Source organism: Crinia signifera, chromosome 3 (genome assembly GCF_055691185.1).
Source record: "Crinia signifera chromosome 3, ASM5569118v1, whole genome shotgun sequence".
NCBI lineage: Eukaryota > Metazoa > Chordata > Amphibia > Anura > Myobatrachidae > Crinia > Crinia signifera.
Window position 1 is genome coordinate 33986639 of NC_139219.1, and position 26795 is coordinate 34013433.

The window sequence follows — 26795 nt, forward strand, 5'->3', positions numbered from 1 at the left end:
GCTACTGTCTGTCCTGCTTTTACATTGCAAACCTGCTTGAGTCCAGATATTTCTGTACAGTGTGAAGGGGGTTTAAAACGGCAATATACAGTTTGAAATACAGTTTCAAAATACCAGGTCTCAAACGTTTAGGCAATGTGAAAGCAGCATAAAGTGTTTGGGAGCAAATGGCTGATTGTCATTTGTTTCCATACATTGCCAGGTTTTTGTTCCAACCAGACAACTCCAGTAGTTGGAATTATATCTTTAAACATTGGGCATATGTAACAGCAGCTTGTAACAGGACAGTCAGGAGCTGATTGGATGGTACTTTCTACATCTCTCTCCAAGGCACTTTCCCCATAATAATTAAACTGCAGGTGGCTCTAACTGACAGGTACAAAAGTCTCCTTTTAGCTAATTGGTGGTTTGGCTTCCACATTTCTATTATATGGTTACTTTCATGTCTAAAATGTGACTAACAATTATCCAATTGCTAAAGACACAGCTGCTTTTCTGGGTCTTGTTTTAAATAAACTCATTATGTATGATAAAATATAGGACTATTGGGTATAAAAACTAAATGTTAATCCTGACATTGTTATGACAACGTACATATTTCTCGCTCTCTGTTCACACTAAACTGTTACGCTCGGATAGTCAGAATCCTGGGATTTTGGCCTAAAATAGCCAGCGTTTGAATCCCGGGATTGGACCTTCTAATCCAGTGGTTCCCAACCCTGGTCCTCAAGTACCCCCAACAGTGCACATTTTCCAGGTCTCCACACAGAATCACAGGTGACATAATTAGCTCCACCTGTGGATCTCTTCAAATGTGCCTGAATAATGACTGCACCTGCAGGGTCACCAGGAAAACGTGCACTGTTGGGGGTGCTTAAAGGGGAGCTGGTAAAACCAATAACAGAATTATTCAACCAGTCACTAGCTACTGGAGTAATCCCAGAGGACTGGAAAACAGCAACTGTAGTCCCACTGCACAAAAGTGGAAGCAAGGAAGAGGTAAGCAACTATCGACCAGTGAGCCTTACATCAGTAGTAGGGAAATTGATGGAAACACTCTTAAAAGAAAGAGTTGTAGAATATCTCAAAACCAGCAATTTACAGGATCCAAAACAGCATGGGTTTGCTGGGGGAAGATCATGTCAAACAAATCTTATTGACTTTTTGGTACTTGTTTCCTAGCACGGCCACAACGATTTAGATCGTTGTGGTCGTAAGATAAAAAATCGGATCGATCGCATCGCATGCGATTTGGTCGCATACGATGCGACCGATCCGACCGACCGATTTTTCACCCGATTTTTTTTTTTTTTTCACCAGATTTGTTTCAATTGCCCCCCCAAATGTTACTAAGTGGGCTAGACCCCACGATAGACGTCAACCCGAAGCGTGGCGAGCGCAGCGAGCCCGCGAGGGGCGGCGGTGCGCGTCCTCCGACCTTTTCATTCCCCTACTATCCACTAGGGCGTGGAGTGAGAATAGAATAGTGTGGCGAGCGCAGCGAGCCACCGAGCCCGAAGCGTGGCGAGGGGACGCGTCTAACTTCACAGGTATACGCGTCCGCTCGCCTCGCTGCGCTCGCCACACTATTCTATTCTCACTCCACGCCCTAGTGGATAGTAGGGGAATGAAAAGGTCGGAGGACGCGCACCGCCGCCCCTCGCGGGCTCGCTGCGCTCGCCACGCTTCGGGTTGACGTCTATCGTGGGGTCATGGCGGGCACATAAAAAATGTGAAATGGGTCATATTGGGCCATTTCACCTTTTTTATCATTTTACCCTATGTGAGATGGACTTAATCAAGTCCATCTCATCTTGTGCCATTATAATGGCACAAGACCGACGCGATCCTCCCGATTCCAATGTTAAAAGTTTTTTTAACATTGAAGTCTATGGAAAAATCGGGTCAATCGGTCGGTCGCATCGCGGCCGATTTTAATTGGTCGCGACCGACCGATTGACCCGATTTCTGTCAATCAAAGTGAAAAAATTGTAAAAAATCGGCCACATCGTGAGGATCGTGTCCCTTAATTAAGAGCCACGATCACTCACGATTGTGGCCGTTCTAGGAAACAAGTACCGACTTTTTTGACTGGGTGACTAAAGTAATAGATCAAGGTGGGGCTGTAGATGTAGCTTATCTAGACTTTAGTAAAGCTTTTGACACTGTCCCACATCGCAGACTGTTAAATACACTTGAAAGCTTGGGATTGGATTCTAAGATAGTTGAATGGATAAGAGCGTGGTTGCAGGACAGAAAACAGAGAGTTGTAGTAAACGGAGTACAGTCAAAGGAGGGAAAGGTTACAAGTGGAGTACCCCAGGGATCTGTACTTGGACCGGTGCTTTTTAATATCTTTATTGGTGATATTGCAAATGGAATTGAGGGTAAAATGTGCCTTTTTGCAGATGACACAAAAGGTATGCAACAGGGTAGACACACCAGGAGGGGTAAAACAAATGATTGAGGATCTAGGCAGATTAGAGAAATGGTCAAGAGAATGGCAACTACAGTTTATGCCAAAAAATGCAAAATCATGCACTTGGGTCTCAGAAATCCAAAGACTCAATATAGTATAAATGGCACTATAATGGAAACTACAGAGGAAGAGAGGGATCTAGGTGTCACTATTTCAGGGGACTTAAAAGCAGGTAGGCAATGTAACAAAGCAATGAAGAAGGCAAGTCAGATGCTTGGTTGCATAGGGAGAGGTATCAGCAGTAGAAAGAAGTAATAATGCCACTGTATAGGTAATTGGTACGACCTCATCTAGAGTATTGTGTTCAGTTCTGGAGGCCATATCTCCAGAAGGATATAAATACATTAGAGACTGTACAAAGAAGAGCAACTAAAATGGTGCATGGCCTACATCACAAAACGTACCAGGAAAGACTAAAAGATCTTAATATGTATACTTTAGAGCAGAGAAGGGAAAGGGGGGACATGATAGAAACTTTCAAATATATCAAGGGTTTTAACAAGGTACAGGTGGGAGACATTCTTCACAGGAAGAGGAGCAGCAGAACACGAGGACATGCACTGAAATTAGAGGGAGGAAGATTCAGGGGAAATGCGAGGAAGAATTTTTTCACAGAAAGAGTAGTAGATAAGTGGAATAGCCTCCCAACAGAGGTGGTAGACGCAAATACAGTAGTACAATTTAAACATGCTTGGGATAAGCATATTGATATCCTTACAAAAAAATAAGGATCAAATATGGTTTGAGGTAACATGTTTAAAAAAAGGGGCAGACTAGATGGGCCAAGTGGTTCTTATCTGCCGTCAAATTCTATGTTTCTATGTTTCAAATTCTATGTTACTTGAGGACCAGGGTTGGGAACCACTGTTCTAATCCATGATTCCAGCATTATCCCGTGCATGTGAAATGTAACTTTTTTAATGCCGTCACATTGCTCGCAGCTGGGCAGCATTTGAGCCCTATACTGCTGCTCAGCTGCTCTGCAGCGGAAAGTGATGTCAGAGCTCACAATTCGCAGCCATTCAGCCAGACCGCACTTGCCCACTACTGTGCCACTCTCGGCCGCCGCACCAATCCTGCCCAAGAAGAGTCTTGCTGCTGCCTTCCACCACCGATCAGCCAATGTGTAAGTGACAATGCAGGGGCGGGGCTTAAAGTTTGTCATTTCACTGACCAACTCAATCCAAAGTATCCTGGGAATGAGCAATTTTCAATCCCTTGGATAGGCATTCCTACCCGTAATACTTCACAATGGAAAAAAAATAATAATAATCTACACCAGGCATTCCAAACCACGGTCCTCAAGGCACACCAACAGTGCAGGTTTTAGTGGTATCCAGGCTTCAGCACAGATGGTTTAACCCCTTGAGTGGTATGCCCGGAGATTTTCCGGGCTCAGCTGCGCTGCCGCAGCGGGCTGTCCCGGAAAATCTCCGGGCATACCACTAATAGACAATAGGTGCGCACCAGTGGTGTCCAGGTGTGCACCACTGGCGCAGCACCTCTAGTGATCACCCCCCCGCCACAAACTTGTCCCCCCCGTCACCTCTGCTCCGGCGATCGGCTCGCCGGAGCTCCACTGACCCGCCCGCCACCTAGCCGCCCGTCACTCATTTTACAGTGACGTCGGCGGCAGGCTCGGGTATGGTCTGCGCGGCTCGGGGGGACTCGGGAGCGCTCAGGAACCCGAGTCCTTCCGAGCCGCCGAGATCATCCCCCAGCCTGCCACCGATGTCACTGCTCAATGTGACAGGCGCCGCAGCTTAGGGGGAAGAGAGGCAACAAGGAAGCTCCGGCGTACTAACGCCGGAGCACAGGTGAGGGAGGGGGGCTTCCAAATGCCTGTGGTGGGTTTTGCTGGGGCAGGACAAACCTGCCCTGGCAGGTTTGTCCCGCCCCAGCAAAACCCACCACTCAAGGGGTTAATCAGAATCCCTCAGATACTAATTAAGTCACCTGTGCTCAAGCCTGGATATCTAGAAACCCTGCACTGTTGGTGTGCCTTGAGGACCGTGGTTGGGAATACCTGATCTACACACTTGTGGAACACCTGGCACTAGTATAATCTGTGTTTATCATAGCTTTGAACTAATAAACATGATCCAGAAAATAGATCATACAAAACAGAAAAAGAATCAAAATTCGAAATGAAAACACTTTATTAAGTATAAAGATAAAACTAACAAGAACACAACCTACAAAGAAAAAAAGATTTATACATAAAGGAGAGGCATGCTTACAAAGTCAGTACTATTGTAATCATTAACTGCACACCGATACAAAGACATCAGATGTGGCTTTATAGCACCAGAATGGGAAGTCACATCCATTTATTACTTAAGTTGTTTCTGGACAATTGTGATCCGCTAGGCTCTTTTTGGACAACATTCTCATTGGATATGGAAGTAATATTAGTATAGTTCTTCTCTTGGAAGCTTGCTAGAACATTTGAGAAATACATTTAAACTCCTGAGTGTGTAATGCCTCTTCTAAGAACAGAATGCATCTCACAAAAACACCCATGCAAAGCTTATGTTTTTTTACATGGTGGAGGCACTCACTGCCGGCGTTAGAGTGCCAGCTTTGGCTAATCAAGCTCCTCCGGTTTCCACCCACATTCTTCTGCTGCAAAGGATGGTTGTAAATACCCATGATGACATAGTGGTTACATACATCCCCTCAAAACATGATGTGGAGGCACGAGAAGGGATTTCAAAGCAGCAAATATATTAGAAGGTGGATGCGGTACAAGCATTTGCTTCTGACTTTCCTACATGTAATGTAGAACCTTTATCTTCCAGTCCACCTAATGTCATTTCCCAGTGCTTTTTGGCACTTCCATTTTGGCAATTTACAAGGACCAACAATCCTAACCTTGCCCTACAAGAGCACGGAACCGTGACTTCATAAAATGTACAGATAAGCGAGCTGTCGTCAGCACAGATGCTGTATAGCAGATCACTGAAGGACAGATCAAAAATGTACCCTGGTATATTCTGCTTAATTCCAGAAGACCATTCTCTACATTCATCAGCACATAAAAATGCCAGACGGCAGGTATTTGGTTAATTTATAGTTAAAGTACAGATTTTACAAGATGCTTCTATATTCCAAATCAATGTAATGGATAGATTTGATGGCCCTTTAAAAAAAAAACTAAGGCAGGCCTAGGCGCATGGCACGCTGTGAAAAGGAAAAGTGGTAGCAGACTCCAAAGTGGGTTGAATAAAGTCTAAATATTTCTATGCATGTAGCCATATTTCTGCACCATCTAGCTCTTTCCGATGATGCCACCTCCCTGAAAGCTTCCCACTGCAGCAAAGTGCTGTGATGCAGATAGGAGGCCAGCCCAGGATCTCCCTCTCTGCTATGACAGCTGGAGGAAGCACAGCGCATAAGCAGAACGTGTGTGTGCGTGTGTGTGCCCCATTCGTTCAAATTACATATACACATCTGTAACTGAAATACACTGATTACAGACAAATTTCCGCTTGGGAATAATAAATAAAAATCGGGGACATGTGCCACGGACAACACTACATTCCATAGTTACAGCAAGTGTGTTCGTATATAAAATTTGCAGCCAAGAAACCAGATATTCAAGAACAGTCTATGTCTGACATCACGCGTTACATCACTAAGACCATTCCAGTGTTTCCCTTTCACTTTAAATCAGATTGCTGTGCTACTGAATAGTCGGCGACTTGCATACATAATCTTATAAGGGGACAATTGGTTAATTAGCCCAACATGGTTATACACAATGGCCCTTATTCTGGTTCTCTCGCAAAGGCAAATTACTTCTCAAAACGGACAAAACCATGTGCACTGCAGGGGGGCAGATGGAACTTGTGCAGAGAGAATTAGATTTGGGTGAGTTATTTTGTTTCTGTGCAGGAAAAATACTGGCTGCTTTATTTTTACACTGCAATATAGATCTCACTTTGCAGTAAAACCCCACCCAAATCTATTTCTCTCTGCACATGTTACATCTGCCCCACCTGCAGTGCAGCAGGGTTTTGTCCGTTTGAGAAGGAATTTGCGAGTGAACCAGAATAAGGGCCATGCTGTATAGATTGGATTTGTAAAAATGTATAGGCACAGTGATTAGTAGCCAGTCCATGCTAAGAGCTTGCAATCATATCAGCACGAAGAACAATCATTGCAAAGGGTATATTCTAGTCTACAATGTTTCATTGATTTTTTGTTATGTTTAGATATAACTATTAAAAACAATCCTTGATTATTAATCTACATTGCGCTATACAATTACAGTACATACATTTGGAGCAAAGTCTTATTCATTTTGTATTGTGTGCGTTTTTAGTGGAGGCAGGGCAATAACTGCCTCACTATAGGATGGACAAGCCTATTCTACAGCTAACATCTAGTCAAACTGGCTTATCCGGTACGGCGGAAAACAAACAAACAAATAGACGTCAACTCAAGTGTCCATAAAAAGTTTGACTGCACAAGCTTGGTTGGCACGGCACCAACTTAAAAAAAAAAAAACAACGGAGGCGCATTTATGTATTGCCCCACTGCTATTCGCAGTGCAAAAGTCTGCAACGGAGGTAAACCGGCCAACGGTGGCCAGAAATAAGGATGTATACAGTACAGTGATAGATGCGTACACTGAACACAAGTATCCAGATAATGAACATTGCACTTTTAGGATAAAAAGATAAACCTTTTCCTCTGAGGTATAATGGTTACACAGAGTAACAGTTTTTACAGAACCCTCTCCACCAGTCATTGCTATTACGTGAAGAGAGCGATTACAATTGATTGGTACACTGGAATGACCTTTCTAGCCAATAAAAATAAAGGATGCAAATACGCGTAAGGGAACAGCAAGATGGCTTCACTATTGCTGGGGATGCAAACCCTGAGATGCTAGCTGACAGAATAAGATAAATTACAGTGGCTGATGGTTGGAGACGCCATTGGTATCCATGGCGATGCTGTTACGAGTGCAGTGCTCTGAAGTGCAAAGATAGTGATTGACTGGGCAGAGACAGTTCTGTAGCATCTCCGCTGGTAGCTCTTTCTTAAGACGCTCCATTTGTTCCACCTGGAATACGTTCGGCTGCTCGGGGTTCCAGTCGTAGATTCTGCAAACAGAAAATATTGGTAATAAGTTGAAGATAAACCTGGAGCACTTCCATAGTATTGTGAGTTAATATACTGCGGTCTGACGGATGAGCATGATTATACGGTCTGATGAGGTTTCATCTGGGAAAATAGATGGGCGCAGAGGTTTTTATTTTATAATTGGCAAAATGTTCATGTTCTTATACTCCAATGTTGTGTCAACGGGATGCGGGTTAGACAGTGTGAAGGGCAACATACGTTAGGTCAACCAATAAAGGTCGACAGGGCTTACGTGGACACATTAAATAGTTTGACCGTTTCGGAAAGGTCGACCGAAGCATTAGGTCAACAGGTGTCCTCAAACATCAGGGATGGGGAACCTTCGGTCCTCCAGATGTTGTTAAACTACACATCCCAGGATGCCCTGCTACAGTTTTGCCATTTGGCCATGCTAAAATTGTTGCATTGCATGCTGGGATATGTAGTTCAACAACAGCCGGAGGGCCGAAGGTTTCCCATCCCTGCCATACATCATTGCTGCAACTGCACCAAAAATGCCTTTGCAGCGAAACTACTTACAAACTCCCGTGGTTTTTCCACCCCCCATTATTAGTATGTTTATGGTCCATATACAGACTGTCAAAAATAGATATAAAAGTTTTGCATATAATCATATTATTCAACATGTTGTGACAAAGTCACATTTTCAGCAAAAGCTAGTGGAGTTGCTCGGGGCCTGGACAGCTCCTACTCATACCACGTGGTGTATTGCGGATAGATGTAGGAGAACACAAATGCATGTTACATATACAATAACACGGTTTAGCAAACTTAACCCCTTCATCACAGAGGATGATCAGGGCTCATTCTAAGTGTTAAGCATCACAGAATAGTGTTTACATTACACTGCTATACAACGTAGCCCTTTTTTTTTTTTTTTTTTTAAGTTAAAATTTTATTGACAAAAAAAAACCCACAACAACAAAAAAATAATAATAATCAGTGTAATATTCATATAAACATAATGACTAATTGCTAGCTCTAGGGCTTTAATGCAGCAAGTGTTAACCTTCTATTAGCATACTAAAGTAATAAAAATGTTAGCTGTATAGACATTACCGGTCATAGATCAGTCCATCAATGCCGTATTCTCTCATTAGCCTGCGGTTCTCCGGGTCATTGGTGTCCTCCCCCCAGCAAAACACCACTAAGCCCTTAGCTTTAGCTTCTTTTATGTAGTGCGGGTTTTTCAGAAAATCTTCCGTGTGGACATTTATTCCCTAATTAATGATTAAATAAAAAAATGGACACAAATAAAATTACTAATGACCTGTTCTGATGAAAACATAAATGGGTCACAACTTTTTTTGTTAATAAAAAAAAAAATCCCCAAAGCTTAGGCGCGCTGTAAGAGCAAGGCCTTGCAGAGAAGAAGCCCACATTTTACCGCTGTGGTCTCTGCAAATGGTATCTGGTTGATTGGTCAACAGGGTCTTGGTCAACAGTAGGTCATTCATGATCCCAGTTGGCATAGAATAGCATGGCGAGCGTGTGTCCATATCAACAGACACGCAAGAAGACGAGAAAACAGTGTGGACCTTTTTTCTCGATCAACCATTAACACGTTGACCTAGATCATATTGCCTGTCGACCAATAGCGGTCGACATATTGACTGTCCTAATAATCCACACTTACGGGATCATTTAAGTCCGTGTTTCGCCAACTTCGTTCCGCAAGTACACCCAACAATTCACGTTTTCTGGGTTTCCACACTGAATTGTAAGTGAAATAATTAGCTCCACCTGTGGATCTTTTAAAATGTGTCCGTGAGTAATGAGTGCACCTGTGCACCTGCCGGGTGATCTGGAAAATGTGAACTATTGGGGGTCCTTGTGGACGGAGGCTGGGAACCACTGAAAAGTTATGCATTCACAATTTGAATTTGGGATAGGAAACAGAACAACGTGGGTGGTGTGCATAGGGAGGGGAGGGAGAGAGGAGGGGAATAACTACTGAAACAGCATTACATTGTTTTGTTATGTGAAGAAGCCCCATTACCAATACAGGCAATCCATGACAATGAGAACAGTATTAGAACAAGGTATAAACGGGTTTTTATCATGAAAATGGGCACTCACTAGTCTTTTTGATACTGACTTACCTGACACATGAGGGCAGATTCAATTATGTGCAGATGCTGCCAGAACGGATCCAGGCGCTAACTACAGAACACAGATTCTGCTCCCAGCTATGGAGCTGCAGACACAGCCTGCCTACTGTAACTGTAGACTCCTCTTCCCGACTTTGCTAATGTGCCAGTCACGTGAGTGCCCATATGTGGTATTGCCTCTGTTATACACATTACACCATAACGTATACTCCAACAGAGTCTTCCTTTTGGTGTCTATACGCCAGTTTGCATGGCCGGACTTTCCATCTGGCACTTCAGGCAAATGCCAGAAGGATAAATGGTGGGATGGGCCAGTCCAGCTACACAGAGATACTGGCTGGCAGAGCAGCCTTCTGGCGGTCTATTCCCCTCCCTCTGCCCGTTAATAGCTGGTTCGCAGAAGGAAGGGGGTAGGCTGCAAGGCTACTCTAGGAGCGCCACACCGAAATGACAGGGCCGCAATGTAGTCCTGTCCATCTCTGCCTGTGTGGCTATAATAGGGTGTACACACGGTCTAATCAAAATCGAACGGAAATCTAAGGCGGGGTACACACCAGAACGATTAGGGCTCAATTCCATCAATCGGGATCCAATTCCGACCGATTGGCTGTATATTGTATGTAGATTGGGCATGTTTAGATCCAATTCCGATCCGATTCCAATCCGATGCGCGTCCCCGCTGTCGTTTGGTCGTTTTACAGATCCTACCTGCTGCAAGTAGGATCTGTAAAAGATCCATTTAACTGGATACAGACTCAGATCGGATTGGGATCAGATTGGATGCAGATCGTTAGCAGATCATACGCCCTAACAGATCGGGCGACCATCACACAATCTGCTAACGATCTACTAACAATCAGGATCGTTTTGGTGTGTACCAGGCTTAATACATTTGATTTTGATTCGATTCCAATGCGTGGCCCTGCGGCATCGAAACAATAAAAAAAAAATAGACTGTGCAGGCAAGACTATATAGTACAGGTCTGTCCTAATAGTCTAAACCAAATGTGTACACAGCGCTGCGCAACACGATCGGGATTGAATAGAAATACATTGCACTGTGTGTACACCCGCTAAGCTTGCGTGCCTAAACATTTGTGTGTCTGCCAGACACTAAAAAAGACACTTACCAGAAGGTTTTCAAACTGAGCAAAGCTCACTGCCATAGGAGTTGACCGAGACCGGAGATCCATGAGTTCAGGATAGATTTCAGATTGTCCTTGTGTCAGAAAAAGTATGGGGTATTTATTTTGTTTAAGTCGTACCCTAGGAGGAAAGAAATATACATACAATCATTCAATGAAACTTTATTGTTCATCAATACTTGGAAACGTCACTCACTTGGGTGTAGCACCCAGTGGCATTTGGTTTGCACCTGTCAGGTCAGTGCATTTAATGTCAATTTAATTAAGCAGGCAGTTGAAAACGGCAATGTTCCCACAGACGACGGAGCCAGGCATATGCCACCTACTTACATTGTGCAAATATCTGCGTCGAACGAAGAGAACACGATCCTTCTGCGGTTGGCGTTTTCCAGAACAGTTTTTAAGATGATATCCAGATAGATGTTCATGTCAAAGTAAGTAGACAGATTGCCATCCCATTTACCGCTCTATAAACATAAAGAGATACACGTTTCATTAGAATATATTGATATTGTATTACAAATAATTAAATGCATTTAATTTGAGTAGTAAAGGATTAAATATAAATGGAATTTAGCTAATCTATAATGAGGCTTTTTGTAAATATAGGTCACTTGCAGCACTAGAGGGTCAAGTCCATTTGGATACCTATAGTGATATTCTGATTAACCAAACAGGATCCACCGATAAGTGTTAAATGGATTATACAAAGACTTCTGTAAAATCCATTAGCCGCAGTTGAGACCAGTGACTACCTTTAGCTCCTTCGGGAGCCCTAGAGGATCCGGACAAGTATATTGTTGTAGAATAGATTAACTCAACTATCAAGGTTTTTTCACCCCTGATGAAGTCTTATTGACAAAACGCGTCGGGTTGTTTGTAATTAAATAATTATATGTGAACTACGAGACCGAATCATGGTGCAAAATAATTTTGCTAGATTATTCTTTTTTAAAATGTTAAATCTACCTCAATGAATTGTCAGAGTGACATTTAATACTGTATTTTGAAAGTGGTGGTGGTATACTGAGAGGCGCACTCTATATCTTTCTCCTTTCCCCTACTAACAAGCGAATAAATAGTGGCCAACAATTGCCCATTATATGGATGCAAAAAAAAAAAAAAAAAACACACCACAAATTTTCAGCCTGCTGGGCATGAATACCCCTCCAGCATGCCCAAAAGAAGCAAATATTTGTGCTTAAGTCACCATCACACAGACAGGCCAGGTATGGTATGAATATTAGTGTTCAGTATGTTGACATAAGAGAGGGCGACATGTCCAATATCAACACTAATATGTTTGAAATCGGCATGTCGACCATCTGGGTTTTGAATTAATGAGAAGACCAAAGTGAAAACCATAGGAGAGAAAAAGAACATCTGTAGACATTATGTCATTGTAGACATTGTGAACATATACAGACAGACCAATCATATAAACAGACCAATTCTAATCTGACCATCTATAATCCTTTGTACACTGTCTGGTTGGGAGCTTTATTTGCCAGTGTATGGCCACCTAACATTCATATAGCTAGAAGTATAATCTTAGGAATTTATCAGTAGAAAAAAAATAGAATAATAATTCACATGAATGAGTGATTATGACCAGATACTTTTACTATACGTGTAACGGTTATATAAACTCAAGTTTTTTCATGTTTTAAAAACTATGACATATTGCAATTTCTTCTTCCATCCACTAGGGGGCACAGGGAACACTGGGTATAGCCTGGAGAGAGAGTCTGGGTACCAAATGGTGACTATTTTTCCCCCAGACTCCCTCTCGGAAAAAAAAAAAAAAGGAATAGTAAGGAACAAAAAGGCTTTTCTAACCTTCTCTTGACAAATCCACTTGATTTCAATATTGAACCCAACATCCTCCGGGACATAGTCCAACACCTAATAAGAAACAAATAATAACTATTGGGGCACTTGTGCGAAAATAACGTACATACTATATTTACATGGAAACAGAAACAAAGACACCCTATAGCAATTAAAGAAATACCAAGTAAAACTGTAATATTGTAGGTGTCGTCCAGGCACGGAAATGGCCGTGGATTGTCGAGAAACGGACGTGAATTCAACAATATCTTTTGTTGAAATCAGCCTTCAATGCTGTCGGAAACAGAAGCATTGAATAGGGGCAGGCACTATTTCCCCTGTCGGAAACAGCACTTCACATTGAAATTGGATACCTCCCTTGTGCTTTCAACTATATTCAAATTGGATTGGTACATTCTGAATATATGTTGAAAAACTTCCTCCGAGTACCGCTGTTTATTTTCCTCGTCTATAGGTGTGTGTGTGTGTGTGTGAGTGTGAGTGTGAGTGTGAGTGTGAGTGTGAGTGTGAGTGTGAGTGTGAGTGTGAGTGAGAGAGAGAGAGAGAGAGAGAGAGAGAGAGAGAAACACTAGGATAGGGGTTTTAGTGACAGGAAGAGACTGGGTCCAATCGGGATAGCTGCTGTGCTCCATTCACTTAGGAGGGGGTCCTTAGGATAACCAACCCCTCCTATAACACAATTGTTGGAGGAGTTTGGGGGGGAGGGGGGGGGGGGGGGTGTATTGTGCATCACATATTGTGCCACTGTACCTTTTTTGTTACTGCTTTTATTTACATAGGCAAAGCATAAGGCACTAGATCAGAGGTGTAATCATGCCGTTTTTTTTAGGAATGGAGGAGTGAAAAATCCCCCTCCGGTGATCCCCACCAAAGCCCCATATTGCACCAGCCTAGTGCTAATGCACCGTGTCTCTCCACCCAGCCGGCTCACTGGGCATGTGCAAGATCTAACTATTATCGTTAGATCCTCCATGTAGCCCAGAACTGGCAGCCGCCACGTTAGGTCATAACATTGTTCCACACATCGGCACACCATTTTAAAAGGTAGCAGCGCCCCTCTCATTTGCTGCCAATCATTACATGGGAGAGAAGCGGTATCAGTATATATTACATGCACCGAAACCGCTTCTCCCCCATAACGCCACATAATACCTCTACCCCTATGACCAGACACCTTTTACAAAAAGGTTACAGACTAGGCAAGCACATTATAAAATATAAGGGATTAGTCAGCAAAGGTTTTTACATTTACTTCCAATGCCCGGAAGCCTGAGGAGCTTTCTGACCACTATTACAAATCCTCTGTGGTTTTCTTGTTTGTATTAATCTACAAAGACAGCAGAAAGCCAGAAACTGCACAAAGGTTTTCAGAAATAGAATCTGCACAAAGGTTTTCAGAATCAGAATCTGCACAAAAGGTTTTCAGAAATAGAATCTGAAGTTGGAAACGACAATCTTTTATTTTGTGCGTTTGAATGAAGAGCATAAAAAGGTGTAGGTATATGGCAGCCCCAGGAGTCTGGATACAGCAGTCGTCCTGCCCCTTCTCCTGTACTTGTCGCCCCATGTCTGCGGTTTTAGGGCAGGTTTGTATTTATTTAGGATCCACTGCACGGACTCCAAGATCACGGCAAACGACTTTATTTCACAAGCAGGGTATTCACACACAATAAAACCAAAAGGTGTCACCGCAGTCTTCCAGTATATTTTTGCACTTTTATATTTATAATGTGTCATCTGTGCCCTCATAGATATTTATTTATGCAGTGCGGTTTTTGAAACCAATATTGGATAGTGTGCATGTGCAATAAATATTGGCTTTGGGAAAAGTGCAATTAGAATGAAATATAGGTACTGAGCCGGGATATAGGTATGTGCGGATTGGAGAAAATAAGATCATGTGACACCGGTTTCTGCTATAAATAATGAACTGGGGATAACGAGCAGCACGCCTTGAAAAAGGAGGTAGTCCGAAACGCGTTGACGTGGTTCCCTGACGTCACCCGCCGTCAGAAGTTCATGTACAGGTGCCGGTCCGTGGTCTGGAAGCAAGCATCCCCTTCAGCGTCTGCAGCGCCCGGGGGACTTCGCAACAACTTTGCTGGCTGGAAGACTGCGGTGACAATTGTTTGTTTTATTGTGTGTGAATACCGTGCTTGTGAAATAAAGTCGTTTGCTGTGATCTTGGAGTCCGTGCAGTGGATCCTAAAGAAACTGTTACGTGCACGCGTGACAGAATGCTGATGTAAGTCTTCATTGCCCATTTGATATTGAAAAGCCTGTGATACTTAACGTTCATGGTGTACAAAGAAACTGCTATGTGAATGCGAGTCGGGATTAGAAAGTAAGTGAAATTACTTGAGCCCACTAAAAGCACAGCATCTGTGTCCCTATACTCCTGCTCACAAGCAAGTCTCAGTGAATTCTCTGCGCTGGTTTTCTTCCCTACTCCCTTTTCTGTTGAAAATTCCTGTGTATATTAGGAGGATTGATGGCCTCCTAAAGGAAAGGAAACCCAGCTGCAAATCAGAAAGTGCCAGTTGCAAATTGTCTCTTTTTTATTTGTATAGGTTTGTATTTATGTTTTCTGCTCGTGACAGGTTACGGTTCTACTATGTATGCTTTTTCACTGTATTTGTATCAAAGGTATCTTGTACCCCCATGTAAACCTTGGAGTACTATACAAATGAATATCAATAACCTCACACAGCATAGTAAGACCGTACAAATGTATCTCAAAGTCTATGTGCAGTCACACTGTTCTCACAGAGCACATCATTAAGCTGGGTACACATATGTACAATTTAATTTTTCTTGCGACCGTTCGAACGACCGAATACACGTTCGGCCGTCCGAAACATACGACCGATCTGCGCGTACACATATGTACAATTTTACTTGCGACGTCCGATGTACTCCCGTCCAAACAATCGCAAGAAAAAGATTGTACCACCGTACACACTCTCCCGTTCTGGCTATTCGCACGATAAAAATGTACACAACATTATCATAATGGGCTGGATTTAAAAGAGCATACCAAAACGAGGCGTGATCACGGAACAAAGAATCGTTCGTGTAGTACAGTGAATAGAGCCGTGACTATTCAGATCATTGCTAGCTGTACTGGATATACGTACGTACGTACGTTCGTTCGTCTATCGGTGCATTCGGGCCTTTTTAATCATGAGCTTGAGGAGAAGGAAGGCTCGTGCGTGCATTTTGGCTGCTATGGCCATTAGATTGCGGGCTATTAAAAAAAGAAAAAGGACCAAGAATCGGAGCTGCTGGACCAGAGACTGGCTTCTGAGGAGAGACACCTTCTCCCACATGCCATTGCTACAGGAGATACGGGAGAACAATCCTGATGATTTCCGCTTTCCACTACATACACCACCATGTTCAAATGTGTTTTTATGTTTTTTGGGTGGGTGGGCGTTCCTGCTACACCTTAACGCAAGCACCTGTATAGAGAAAATATGTCCATTTGCACATTTAGATTTTGGCAGGTACCACAGCTGATATACTGCATGTTTTTTGGATGGGTGGGCTTTCCTGCTAAACCTTCACACGTGGCACTTATGTCATGGCAAGCAGTCCCACGGCAGCAACGCATCACGTGTGAGCAGGCCGGGATGTTCCCATGTGATGCGTTGCTGCCGTGGGACCGCTTTCCACTACATACACCACCATGTTCAAATGTGTTTTTATGTTTTTTGGGTGGGTGGGCGTTCCTGCTACACCTTAATGCAAGCACCTGTATGTGATATACTCTGTTCAGGTCCGACCACCCAAATAAACAAAGTGTTCACAGTATTTTTTGTCAGTATTTCTTAATAAATGTTAAGTGTTTATGCAGAACAATGAACATCACATATCTATCTATCTATCTATCTATCTATCTATCTATCTTCTATAACTATATCTGTCAGGAATGCACACACAACGATTATTTATTTCAAAAGGAATGCACACACAACGAATATTCTTTAACAGCATGGCGCGGAAAGTACGGGGGAGAAGACTTCCTGTTGTTTACATGCTGCGCTGATGGAGGGATGACGCAGCTAGTCAACACCCACATGGGCGTGCTGCTTTTGGGAGGAATGATCGCAGGAACGGGCTGCATATCGATCGAACGTGCGTACACATGTCACTTTTCTTTCGATATGGAGCCGTCCTGTCGGAAGAATATTAAGCAGCAAAGAACCTGCGACCGACCGACCGTGGACGGCCAAGAGCGTTTTTGGCCGTTTATCGATCGCAACGAAGGGATCGGGACAGCGTACACATATATACAATCGAACGGCCGTTCGTCCGCAGATCGGAAGAACGGCCCGACGATTGTACATATGTGTACCCAGCTTAAGATTATAGGAGCATAATTGGGGCAGCATGAGGGTGTAATGTAGTGTTCATTCTAGCACCCGCCATTTTTTGAAAACCCATGCAGTTCCTCTTCCCTGTCTGGGGTGTCGCTGTCTGATGTAATGCTTCTAGCACAGTGTGGTCTGTATATCAGCACTGATATGCAAACCAGACATGTGCTAGAAACACCACAGCAGACAGCGACACCCCAGGCAGGAAAGAGGAACTGCATGGGTTTTCAAAAATGGCGGGTGCTAGAATGAACACTATAATGGTTAACATTACCACCTCGCAGCACTGAGGTCGTGGGCTTGATTCCCACCATGGCCTTATCTGTGTGGAGTTTGTATATTCTCCCCGTGCTTGCGTAGGTTTCCTCCGGGCACTCCGGTTTCCTCCCACAATCCAAAAATATACTGGTAGGTTAATTGGCTCCCAACAAATTAACCCCAGAATGTCTGTGTGTGCATATACGTGTGGTAGGGAATATAGATTGTAAAGCGCTGCGGAATATATGTGCGCTATATAAATAAATGGTGATAAATAATAGGAGCATATACTTTACCATTTGCAGGGAAGGAAACGGCTGGCTGTCTGATACAGAACATTCCTCATCAATAGAGTCTGCAGAGAAAAAGAACGATGGAGATCATTACAGCTTAGGGTGCAAACTCTGGAAACGAACGTAGAAAATATGGTTATCCCATGTGCAGCTCAGCATAAACAGAAGACAGACACATGGGGTGAACTGAACACTGAAAGGCTGTTAACTGTAAAATTGGAGGAAATCCACAGACACATTCCTGCAAGAGTACTATCAGGACAACAAAGGAATATGCTCAGGGAGAAGCCCGCACCTTCTTGCCTAGGGTCAGCACTTGTGCTGGGATCAGGAACCATATCAAACAGTTCCAGGCCCAAGGATCATTTAACATTGCGCTCAAATGTAATGCTGCCCGTTAAACTAACAGTGGTAGTAACCTTCCACACTTTACGGGGTAAAGTTACTAAGATGGGAGGTTTTTGAAGATGGGATGTTTCCCATAGCAACCATTCAGGATTCAATTTTTAATTTATTTTGCACCTTCTTAAAAATAGAATCTGTTTGGTTGCTATGGGCAACATCTCATCTTCAATAGAAGGCCAACTTAGTAAATTCCCTTCTAGGCAAGGGGTCTATGTACTAATCTTTGGAATGAGATAATGTTGATAAAGTACCATCCAATCAGCAGTCATATTAAAGGCTGTGTTTGAAAAATGACAGACCGTAGCTGGTTGGTTGGTACTTTAACCCCGCCCACTTTCTCTCTCTCTCTCCAAAGCCTAGTACATAGACACCCCAAACCCCCAATGATCCCATTATGTCATCTCTTTAATAGATAAGGCTGGATGGATTTCACAGGGTTTAAAAGTAATGGAGAGAAGGGATGTAGGCTCAGTAAATAGGTGACACCTAACAGTCTTCACCTTGGTAGTAAAAAACAAAATCTACTACTAGTGTTCCTGACCCAGACTTCCTCAGACCTTAAGAATGCATTATGAACAATATACGTTGCATTTGCTTTCTGGCAGCTACTTACCAAAATGATCTTTTAAGGTCAGTGCAGTCACATGTGCCAGCTGGGAAGACAAACAGAAGCAAATGTTATTGTATGGTGAAGAGAGTTACTGGTGTGTACATCAAGCTTCAGTAATAGATCTCTTGTTCTATTCAACACAAACAAACAATTCAGTGTGATATGAATAGAGCTGGAAAGAAGATCCCGGGGCTATCCAATTGACCGTGCTGTTAAGACAGACTAGAGGATTTCTGATCGCACCCTTCCTGAAGTCTGACTAAACTACAACAAGTATCATGATGCTGTTTTCTGCCCTAGCAGATGCGCGAACAGCTGGGCATCAAGCACTCAAGTCAGAAAATGCTGGTTACTGTGACACAGTTAGGGAGGCCAATACCGGGATCGGCGGGATTTTGGCCTAAAATAGTCGGGATTTGAATCCCGGGATTGAAGCTTCCAATCCCGGGATTCCGGGATTAGTACCCCATGCCAAAATTAACTTTTTATTTAAAGCCGGGCAGCGCTGAGCACCTTAGAATATGGCTCAGACGCTGCCCGGATGAATGCTTCTTACCCCCGATGCCACTGTTCCGGAGTCAGGACAGTGCTCTGTACGGACAGGCATGGCGGCGCCCAGCCAGGCTGCGCAGCGTGACCCCTGACATTATGTCATGCTGCGCAGCCTGGCCGCCGCTATGCCTGTCAACACAGCACACTGTCCCAAACCTAGACAGCCGCCCGCCCTCCCACCAGAGATAGGCAGCAGCAGGACTGTTTCACTGTCACCACTGCCGCAGTAAGTGACGTGACAGGGCAGGGCAGCTCAGGGGGGTTGGGGAGGATTGGCGGAGGGGTAGGTTTAGAAATTATTTGGGAGAGGGGCCGTTTTTTTTTGGGGGGGGGATGTCAATACCGGGATTGAGCATTTTTCAAACCCGAATCCCAGGATTGAAAAAATGCCCCGGGATTGGCATCCCTAGACACGGTAACCTGCATCTCCACAGTGTTGGGTGCGATGGGCAAAACGGATCTTCCCAGCATTATTTATATCACACACACACATACGGTGGCAAAGGCATTACGTTCAATTATTGTGCTACTGATCCTTAGTAAGCTCAAGGGCCACACTTCTCAGGTGTTCACCCAAATTACTTACATCAAACTATCGGTCTGAAAATTACCTTTAAAAGCTGAAGCTGGTCATAGGATAGCTCCTTCACAGGGATCTCAAACAACTCCACAGATGAAGCATTCGCTTTCTACAATGAAGGAAGCCATTATTTTTCTGATCTGGTGATAAATGTTTAGCTGTATAACTCGGTAGCATTTTGCAGTGCGAAATACATTTCTTTATTTCTTCTTCATATGCAGCGCTGGACTGAGCAATCAAGAGTCCATTATCTATGTGCACTGTGTTATACACCAATGTTAAAGAAGATTTATCTACAGTATATGTATCCACTCGAATATATGAGTTATATGACTTTTACAAATCTTGCATTAGCAATTTTGCTACAGCCAATGTTATCCTTTTCCCTCAATTTTGCATCTTAAGCTGTGTGGACAATGTACGCAACTGGACTGCGTCGGCTGTGGATCATGTGCAGCAAATCAAATGGGCCAATACAATCAACAACAGCTGGGAATGGTGGAACACAAAAATTTTTGTGTTGGGTAATTTTTTTCATTTTTAAATAAAAGTTTACAAAAAACAACCTATGTAGCACGTCATAAATAACATACACATTACCTTTCTCATAGATATACAGCAGGTCAGGTCATGATAGATCACTGGAACAAGATCCTTGGACAGATGGACATCAAACTCTACAAAAGCTGCCCCCTGGGGGAATAAATACATCATTCGGTTGTGGCAACAAATCACTGCCACGTTACAAGTAAAACGCAATAAAGCAGCAACCTACAGTATATACTGCATTAAAAGCAGCAACCTACAGTATATACACTGCATTAAAGCAGCAACCTACAGTATATACACTGCATTAAAGCAGCAACCTACAGTATATACACTGCATTAAAGCAGCAACCTACAGTATATACACTGCATTAAAGCAGCAACCTACAGTATATACACTGCATTAAAGCAGCAACCTACAGTATATACACTGCATTAAAGCAGCAACCTACAGTATATACACTGCATTAAAGCAGCAACCTACAGTATATACACTGCATTAAAGCAGCAACCTACAGTATATACACTGCATTAAAGCAGCAACCTACAGTATATACACTGCATTAAAGCAGCAACCTACAGTATATACACTGCATTAAAGCAGCAACCTACAGTATATACACTGCATTAAAAGCAGCAACCTACAGTATATACACTGCATTAAAAGCAGCAACCTACAGTATATACACTGCATTAAAGCAGCAACCTACAGTATATACACTGCATTAAAGCAGCAACCTACAGTATATACACTGCATTAAAGCAGCAACCTACAGTATATACTGCATTAAAGCAGCAACCTACAGTATATACTGCATTAAAGCAGCAACCTACAGTATATACTGCATTAACGCAGCAACCTACAGTATATACTGCATTAAAGCAGCAACCTACAGTATATACTGCATTAAAGTACAACGAAAAGAGAAAATAAATGAAAAAACTTAAGCATATGCTATCATGGAAATAATACAGAGAAGTATAATTTGGGTATTATATGACTTAGGGCCAAATTCAGACCTGATGGAACAGCATCAGTTTATTGCTGTATTGCGCATGTGTATGGGCCGCAATGTGTACTGCGATATATCATCCGATGTTTACCGATCATCGGTCGAAAATCTTCCGATTTCGGTCCGATGCTCGCTCCCGTGGATCTTTAGCTGAATCTTCTGATCTTATGTGCTGCACAAAAGATCAGAAGATTTAACAAAAGATCCATAGGAACGCACACGGGATCTTAAGAAAAATCTTTGGTAAAGATGTGCGCTTGCCTGAAATCTTTTGTCCAGGACGGACAAAAGATCTCAAGGCTAATTTATGCGCACATCTTACGATCGCAGATCTTTCTAGTGTGTGGGCACCTTTACTCTTGCTGACAGCTTGTCAACTTCTGCAAGCGATTAGTCAGGTGGCTGGCAGCACTACCAGGCAGCGTTGATTCTACCAGCAACATAAAATAAACAGATCTCAATAAATTACCAGGATACAAAGCAATCTACATTCTCTGCACATTCCGGCTGACGCTTCTATACCAGTGGGAAGGGCTTTTACTAGCATTAGAATAAAGTCACAGATGCCACTACGGCAAGACACCAGATTGGTGCTTACTGTGGAAAAGCCCCTGCTGCAATTCCTATAAGAAACGCCATTGTAGGAGACACAATTTGACAGCATGAACATAAAACCGGTGCCAATATAGGTGGTATTCACAGAAACCTGCAGAATTTATTTCTGTAAAAAGTAGCCTTCTCTTTTTATCCATCACGGGGCACGTTTAATAGAAACGTATTCTATACTGTGCACCGGTACGGATGTACACTGATGGTCAATAAAGCAGACGAGATATGAGTTTGCCACAAGAACAGCCATCGGATATTAGCATTGACATAAGAGGAATAGTTACACGAAATTGTCCTACATCGGAACACCACTCAGTGTGTTGGGTGTATGAAGGGTACAACGCTATGTGGGTGTATGGATAGACTTTATTGCTAACTTGACATGGCTTAAAAATCAGATAAGCACCGTCCCAGCACACAATACATACATACATACATACATACATACATACATGTGGCTGTACTGTAACAAGGTAAAACTAGACGATTCCCATATTCAGCAAAAATAAATCTTGAGGATATTGTTGTGAATACAAAACTATACATAATCTCTAAATATATACAAAAAACAACAACTTACATGGTTGGCAGCACTTTTTAATGAAGCCACAGTGTTTTCACGAATTTTAGCCATTCTGTCAAAATAAACATTATAAAATTAGTAAAATAACAAAAGTGAAGTGAAATAACAATAAAATAATGATACATATAGATATACAATATATTTATATTTTTTTTCTTATTTTAGATCAGTTTAATAAATAGAAAAAGGTTCCAAAAAAAACAACTTTTTTTTTGCATATATGATAAAGAGCATAGAAACCTCATATTTTATTTGTAAAGGGTGACGCTCCCTTTTTCTCCCTTCACACTTAACTAAAATCGATAAATGGTACTATTTGAAAGATTACGTTCTCCCCTTCTGACTAATTGATCATTTACAACTGCACATTTGTAAATAAAAAAATACAATCAAAAGTTAAAAAAAAAAATAAAAAAAATTACAATATCCCGTTTACACACTCAACTTTCCCGCTGCACTGTATCCGATCAGTGTATGGCACATTACCGTCATTGCTGCTTCCAGACCACTGTACAGTCTCTAAGGAATTACTACAAGCGAACATCCAATGTTCTAGTTTATTAACCGCTTTATTTAATGAACGATAACTAATAATCTAAGCTTATAATAATGACTCTTCGTTCTCTAAACCTAAACAGACTTTATCGTGCCTGCTTGCAGGAGATGCCTCAAAATAACCTATCAATATGACAGTGTGACTGAAATAGCACACATCTTAAATATACACGAGAACAGCGGGGGCCATTAAAACATTTCTGTACACTCACTCAGCATTACAAAGGAGGCCTAGAACACCATGGACAGGAAAGAAATAATTGAAAAAAACCATTATCCATGGTAATTTGTTTTCCAAAAATGCTATTCTCAGAGTCCAGAGTGGAACATTTCTGTAACTGCCATTCACTTTCTACCAATGTGTAGGCCTGGTAACTATACGGTTATATACTCACTTTGCAGCGGTGGTTGAATTACCGGCGCCTCTATGTCCAACATCAAGTGGAGTCCGCGGCTTCCAGTACTTGCAGAAAGAGCTGGCCATGCCGCAGGCAAATCCTTGTATTGGCTTTATGAGAATGAAGTCCACTGATAAGAGAAATGGTATATCAGCTCTTGGTCGGAATAGAAGCTATCAGGTAAACTTGAAATCATCTTTATTACAAAAATAATGAATTATTGCTATAAGGGCGATACATACGGATGACTGGAATACAGACACCAGCATCCCATTGAAGGGAATCTCAACAGGGGTCAGGTGCATATCTGTCCAAACTCTGAGCTCAATACTGGAGTAACCGGAACCACACAGCTCACTATAGAGGGAGATGGGACTGTGGGGTACATGTAATGTGAGCTGTACGCAGCCGTGGGACTTCAGCCATTTAGCTACAAGACTTAAAAGCAAAAAATCTAAAAAAAAAAAAAAAAAAAAAAAAAAAAAAGAGAGACTAAAGGGGGTGTCTGCCATTAATAACAGCATTGAAGTGTGTCAGAGCCCTTTTTTTTTTTTTTTTTTTAAGTCAGGTTTGTCGGAAACGGACGCGGACTGTCGAATCCGTGACCATTTTCGCAAATCCACGGACTTTCCAATACTCGTCTGCCGGAACATTGTATTCCGACTGTCGAAAGAAACAAAAATGTCACGGGATGGAATGCCATATTGAATAACCCCATAACACCTTAAACAGGAATCTCTAAGTTTAGTGGCTAAATCAACTTTAGCCTGAAAAGTCAGAATGCTAGAAATGTAAACCTCGATGATGAAAGAAGCCTTTATTATAACCAAGACCAGCGGTGGCCAAACCTGTCCTCAAGATCTACCAACAGTTCATATGTCTCAAGCAACCTGTGGATCTATAGTAGGAATGAATGCAGCAGGTTTGAAATGTGACAGTTAGTAATGACTACAGCTGTGCACCAGCTAGGGGATTTTGAAAATGTGACAGTAATGACTACAGATGTTCAGCAGTTAAGGTGATCTGGAAAACGTGGACCGTTGGTAGATCTCTAGGACCAGTCTGACCACCTCAGACCTAGCCTTTAGGAAAGTGACCTATAGAAAGGGTTTATTCCCGTTGTAAACCTGTATGCTTGGCATGTGGACTTGCAGCTCTATGAAACACAAAGAAATGCCTGAGAAACTGTAGCTAGCTATTCCTGTATGTCTGGATTTATGAGAACATTATGCCACAAGCTGTTGCTTCTTCCAGAATAGCAATTATGTCACACTGCAGAACCGAGTGGGATTGTGTGTTTCGTTGGCTCATCGTAGCGTAGGCTGCTGGTGTGAAATTGCAGCTTTTTTTTGTTATTATTTCCCACGGAAAACATGCCCAGAAAATAAGTCTTGTATGTTCGGTTTGATAGGAAAGCGATCCAAGATGCATACCTCGGACTTTCCCAAGGGTTTGCCTGGCATTCCTGCTCATAATGGGGAGTGTGATAATCCCGTTACTCTTCCCAGTCTCCGTAATGGCGGAGGACAGGAGACAAGCTGTGCCCACGTGTCCCGGGAGTGCGTCACCTTGCACCACGGCCTCGCTGAGTTCTTCCTACAGGGATAACATAACAATCAGTCAGCAATTAAACTAAATAGACCACGTTATATAAAGTAAACCTCAATTGATCAGACGTATGCTACAAATACTCAGATCATACATGTACAAATAACCCCCACTATGTATTATGGTCTCATTTATTAAATATTCTAAACAAATACGGTATTTTGCGCTCTATAAGATGCACCTGACCATAAGACCTAGTTTTAGAGGAGGAAAACGGGAAAAAAATATTCTGAACCAAATAGTGTAATTTCCGCTACCCCCTCCTTTTGTACTTGTCAGCAGCTAACCCTATCAGTTGAAAGTGTGCGGTCCCTCGCTCTGAGCATTAACAGCCTTTATTTTTATGGCGCCATAAGGCATCCACAGCGCCCAGTTACAGAAACGAAAAAGCAAAAACAGTGACTGACTGCTGAATACAATAGAACACAAATAACCTTTATTGCTTATCCAATGGTTCCATTACTTCCATTACAGACACGTCAGCAGCTGCTGATGTCGTCACGCATAATCCAGGACTGCTGACTGCTATGGAACACACACACACATGTGTGCACATGTAAACAAGCCGCTGGGAAAAGCAAAGCTACACTGGTGACGTGATAGGAAATGCAATATATACGGTAATCATCTCAGCCAGCAGCACACAGACAGCAGAGCACTGAGTACAATGCTATGGGAGCCTAGGTCTGCATACACAGCAGTAGCGGTGGGGAAGGCAGACATACCCTGTGCTGGCTGATACATCACTATACATGGGATACAGCAGGGGCTCATCCTGTGCTCTGTGGGACATGGTGCTCTATGTGCAGCAGCCACATTGCAGGGCAGGGAGGAGGAGAGAGAGCTCACAGCTTGATGTGCTGCTGCCAGTCCGTGTGTGGCCAGTGAGAAGCCCGCCACTGGATGAAAGAGGGGGGCCAACAGTGCAGCCTCTTACCCCCGGGACGTCTGGAGCTCAGGGAACCGCTCCATTTAGGCTCGCTCTCCCTCCCTCTGCAGGCTCTGGCGATGCTGACTGCCTCTTGTCTCAGTGCGGCTGATGATGCCCCAGGACGTCTAGAGCTCAGGGAACTGCTCCACTTTGGCGCTCCCTCCCACTGCAGGCATCCTGATTAGGGGTGGCCATCGATGATTAGAAATCATTGATGGTTTATGGCCGATGTCGAATAGTTTTGCCATCGATGGGGGAGAACCAGATGGATGACCATCGATATGCAAAAACATCGATGGTCGTCCATGAATAGTTATACACTATCGATGGCCAGTTACACTTTTGCCATCGATGGCAAAGGCAAAGCCATCCCTAATCCTGATCACATCCGCCGGAGCTGGCTCCTTCATGCCGCCGCTGCTGTTTCTGTAAATACACTCAGCGGGCTCCCATTGGCCAGCTGGGAGGTTACACTTCCTGTGTGCTGGTTGTTTGTCTGCCTAGAGCTGGCTGCAGTGTCATATGCTAATTGCCATCTGCCACAGGGACCCCTCCAACGAAATCCCATTCGCCGAATGGACCCCACGGCAGCTGCATGATCCCCGCTGCCCGGACCTCCGACAAGTACCAAGGGAGGGAGCAGTTTTTTTGAACATTCGCTCCATAAGACGCACACACTTTTCCGGGGAGAAAAAGTGCATCTTATGGTGCGAAAAATACAGTACATAGGAAATGGGA

General features: G+C 43.0%; 1 protein-coding gene across 1 annotated transcript in view; it reads right to left on the minus strand.

Annotated features, from left to right (window-relative positions):
• Window positions 1-4620: 4620 nt before the first annotated feature.
• The window catches only part of GPCPD1 (glycerophosphocholine phosphodiesterase 1), a 52958-nt gene continuing 30783 nt past the window's right edge, over window positions 4621-26795 (minus strand). The window contains exons 9-20 of the mRNA XM_083175617.1: window positions 24952-25114; window positions 23516-23648; window positions 22563-22617; window positions 20415-20507; window positions 19846-19923; window positions 18686-18725; window positions 17671-17729; window positions 12729-12794; window positions 11220-11356; window positions 10875-11010; window positions 8693-8853; window positions 4621-7593 (exon numbers count right to left, since the gene is read on the minus strand). Coding sequence (XP_083031743.1) covers window positions 7398-7593; window positions 8693-8853; window positions 10875-11010; window positions 11220-11356; window positions 12729-12794; window positions 17671-17729; window positions 18686-18725; window positions 19846-19923; window positions 20415-20507; window positions 22563-22617; window positions 23516-23648; window positions 24952-25114 — 1317 coding nt within the window. The 3' untranslated portion in view covers window positions 4621-7397. The remainder of the gene's footprint in view (window positions 7594-8692; window positions 8854-10874; window positions 11011-11219; window positions 11357-12728; window positions 12795-17670; window positions 17730-18685; window positions 18726-19845; window positions 19924-20414; window positions 20508-22562; window positions 22618-23515; window positions 23649-24951; window positions 25115-26795) is intronic.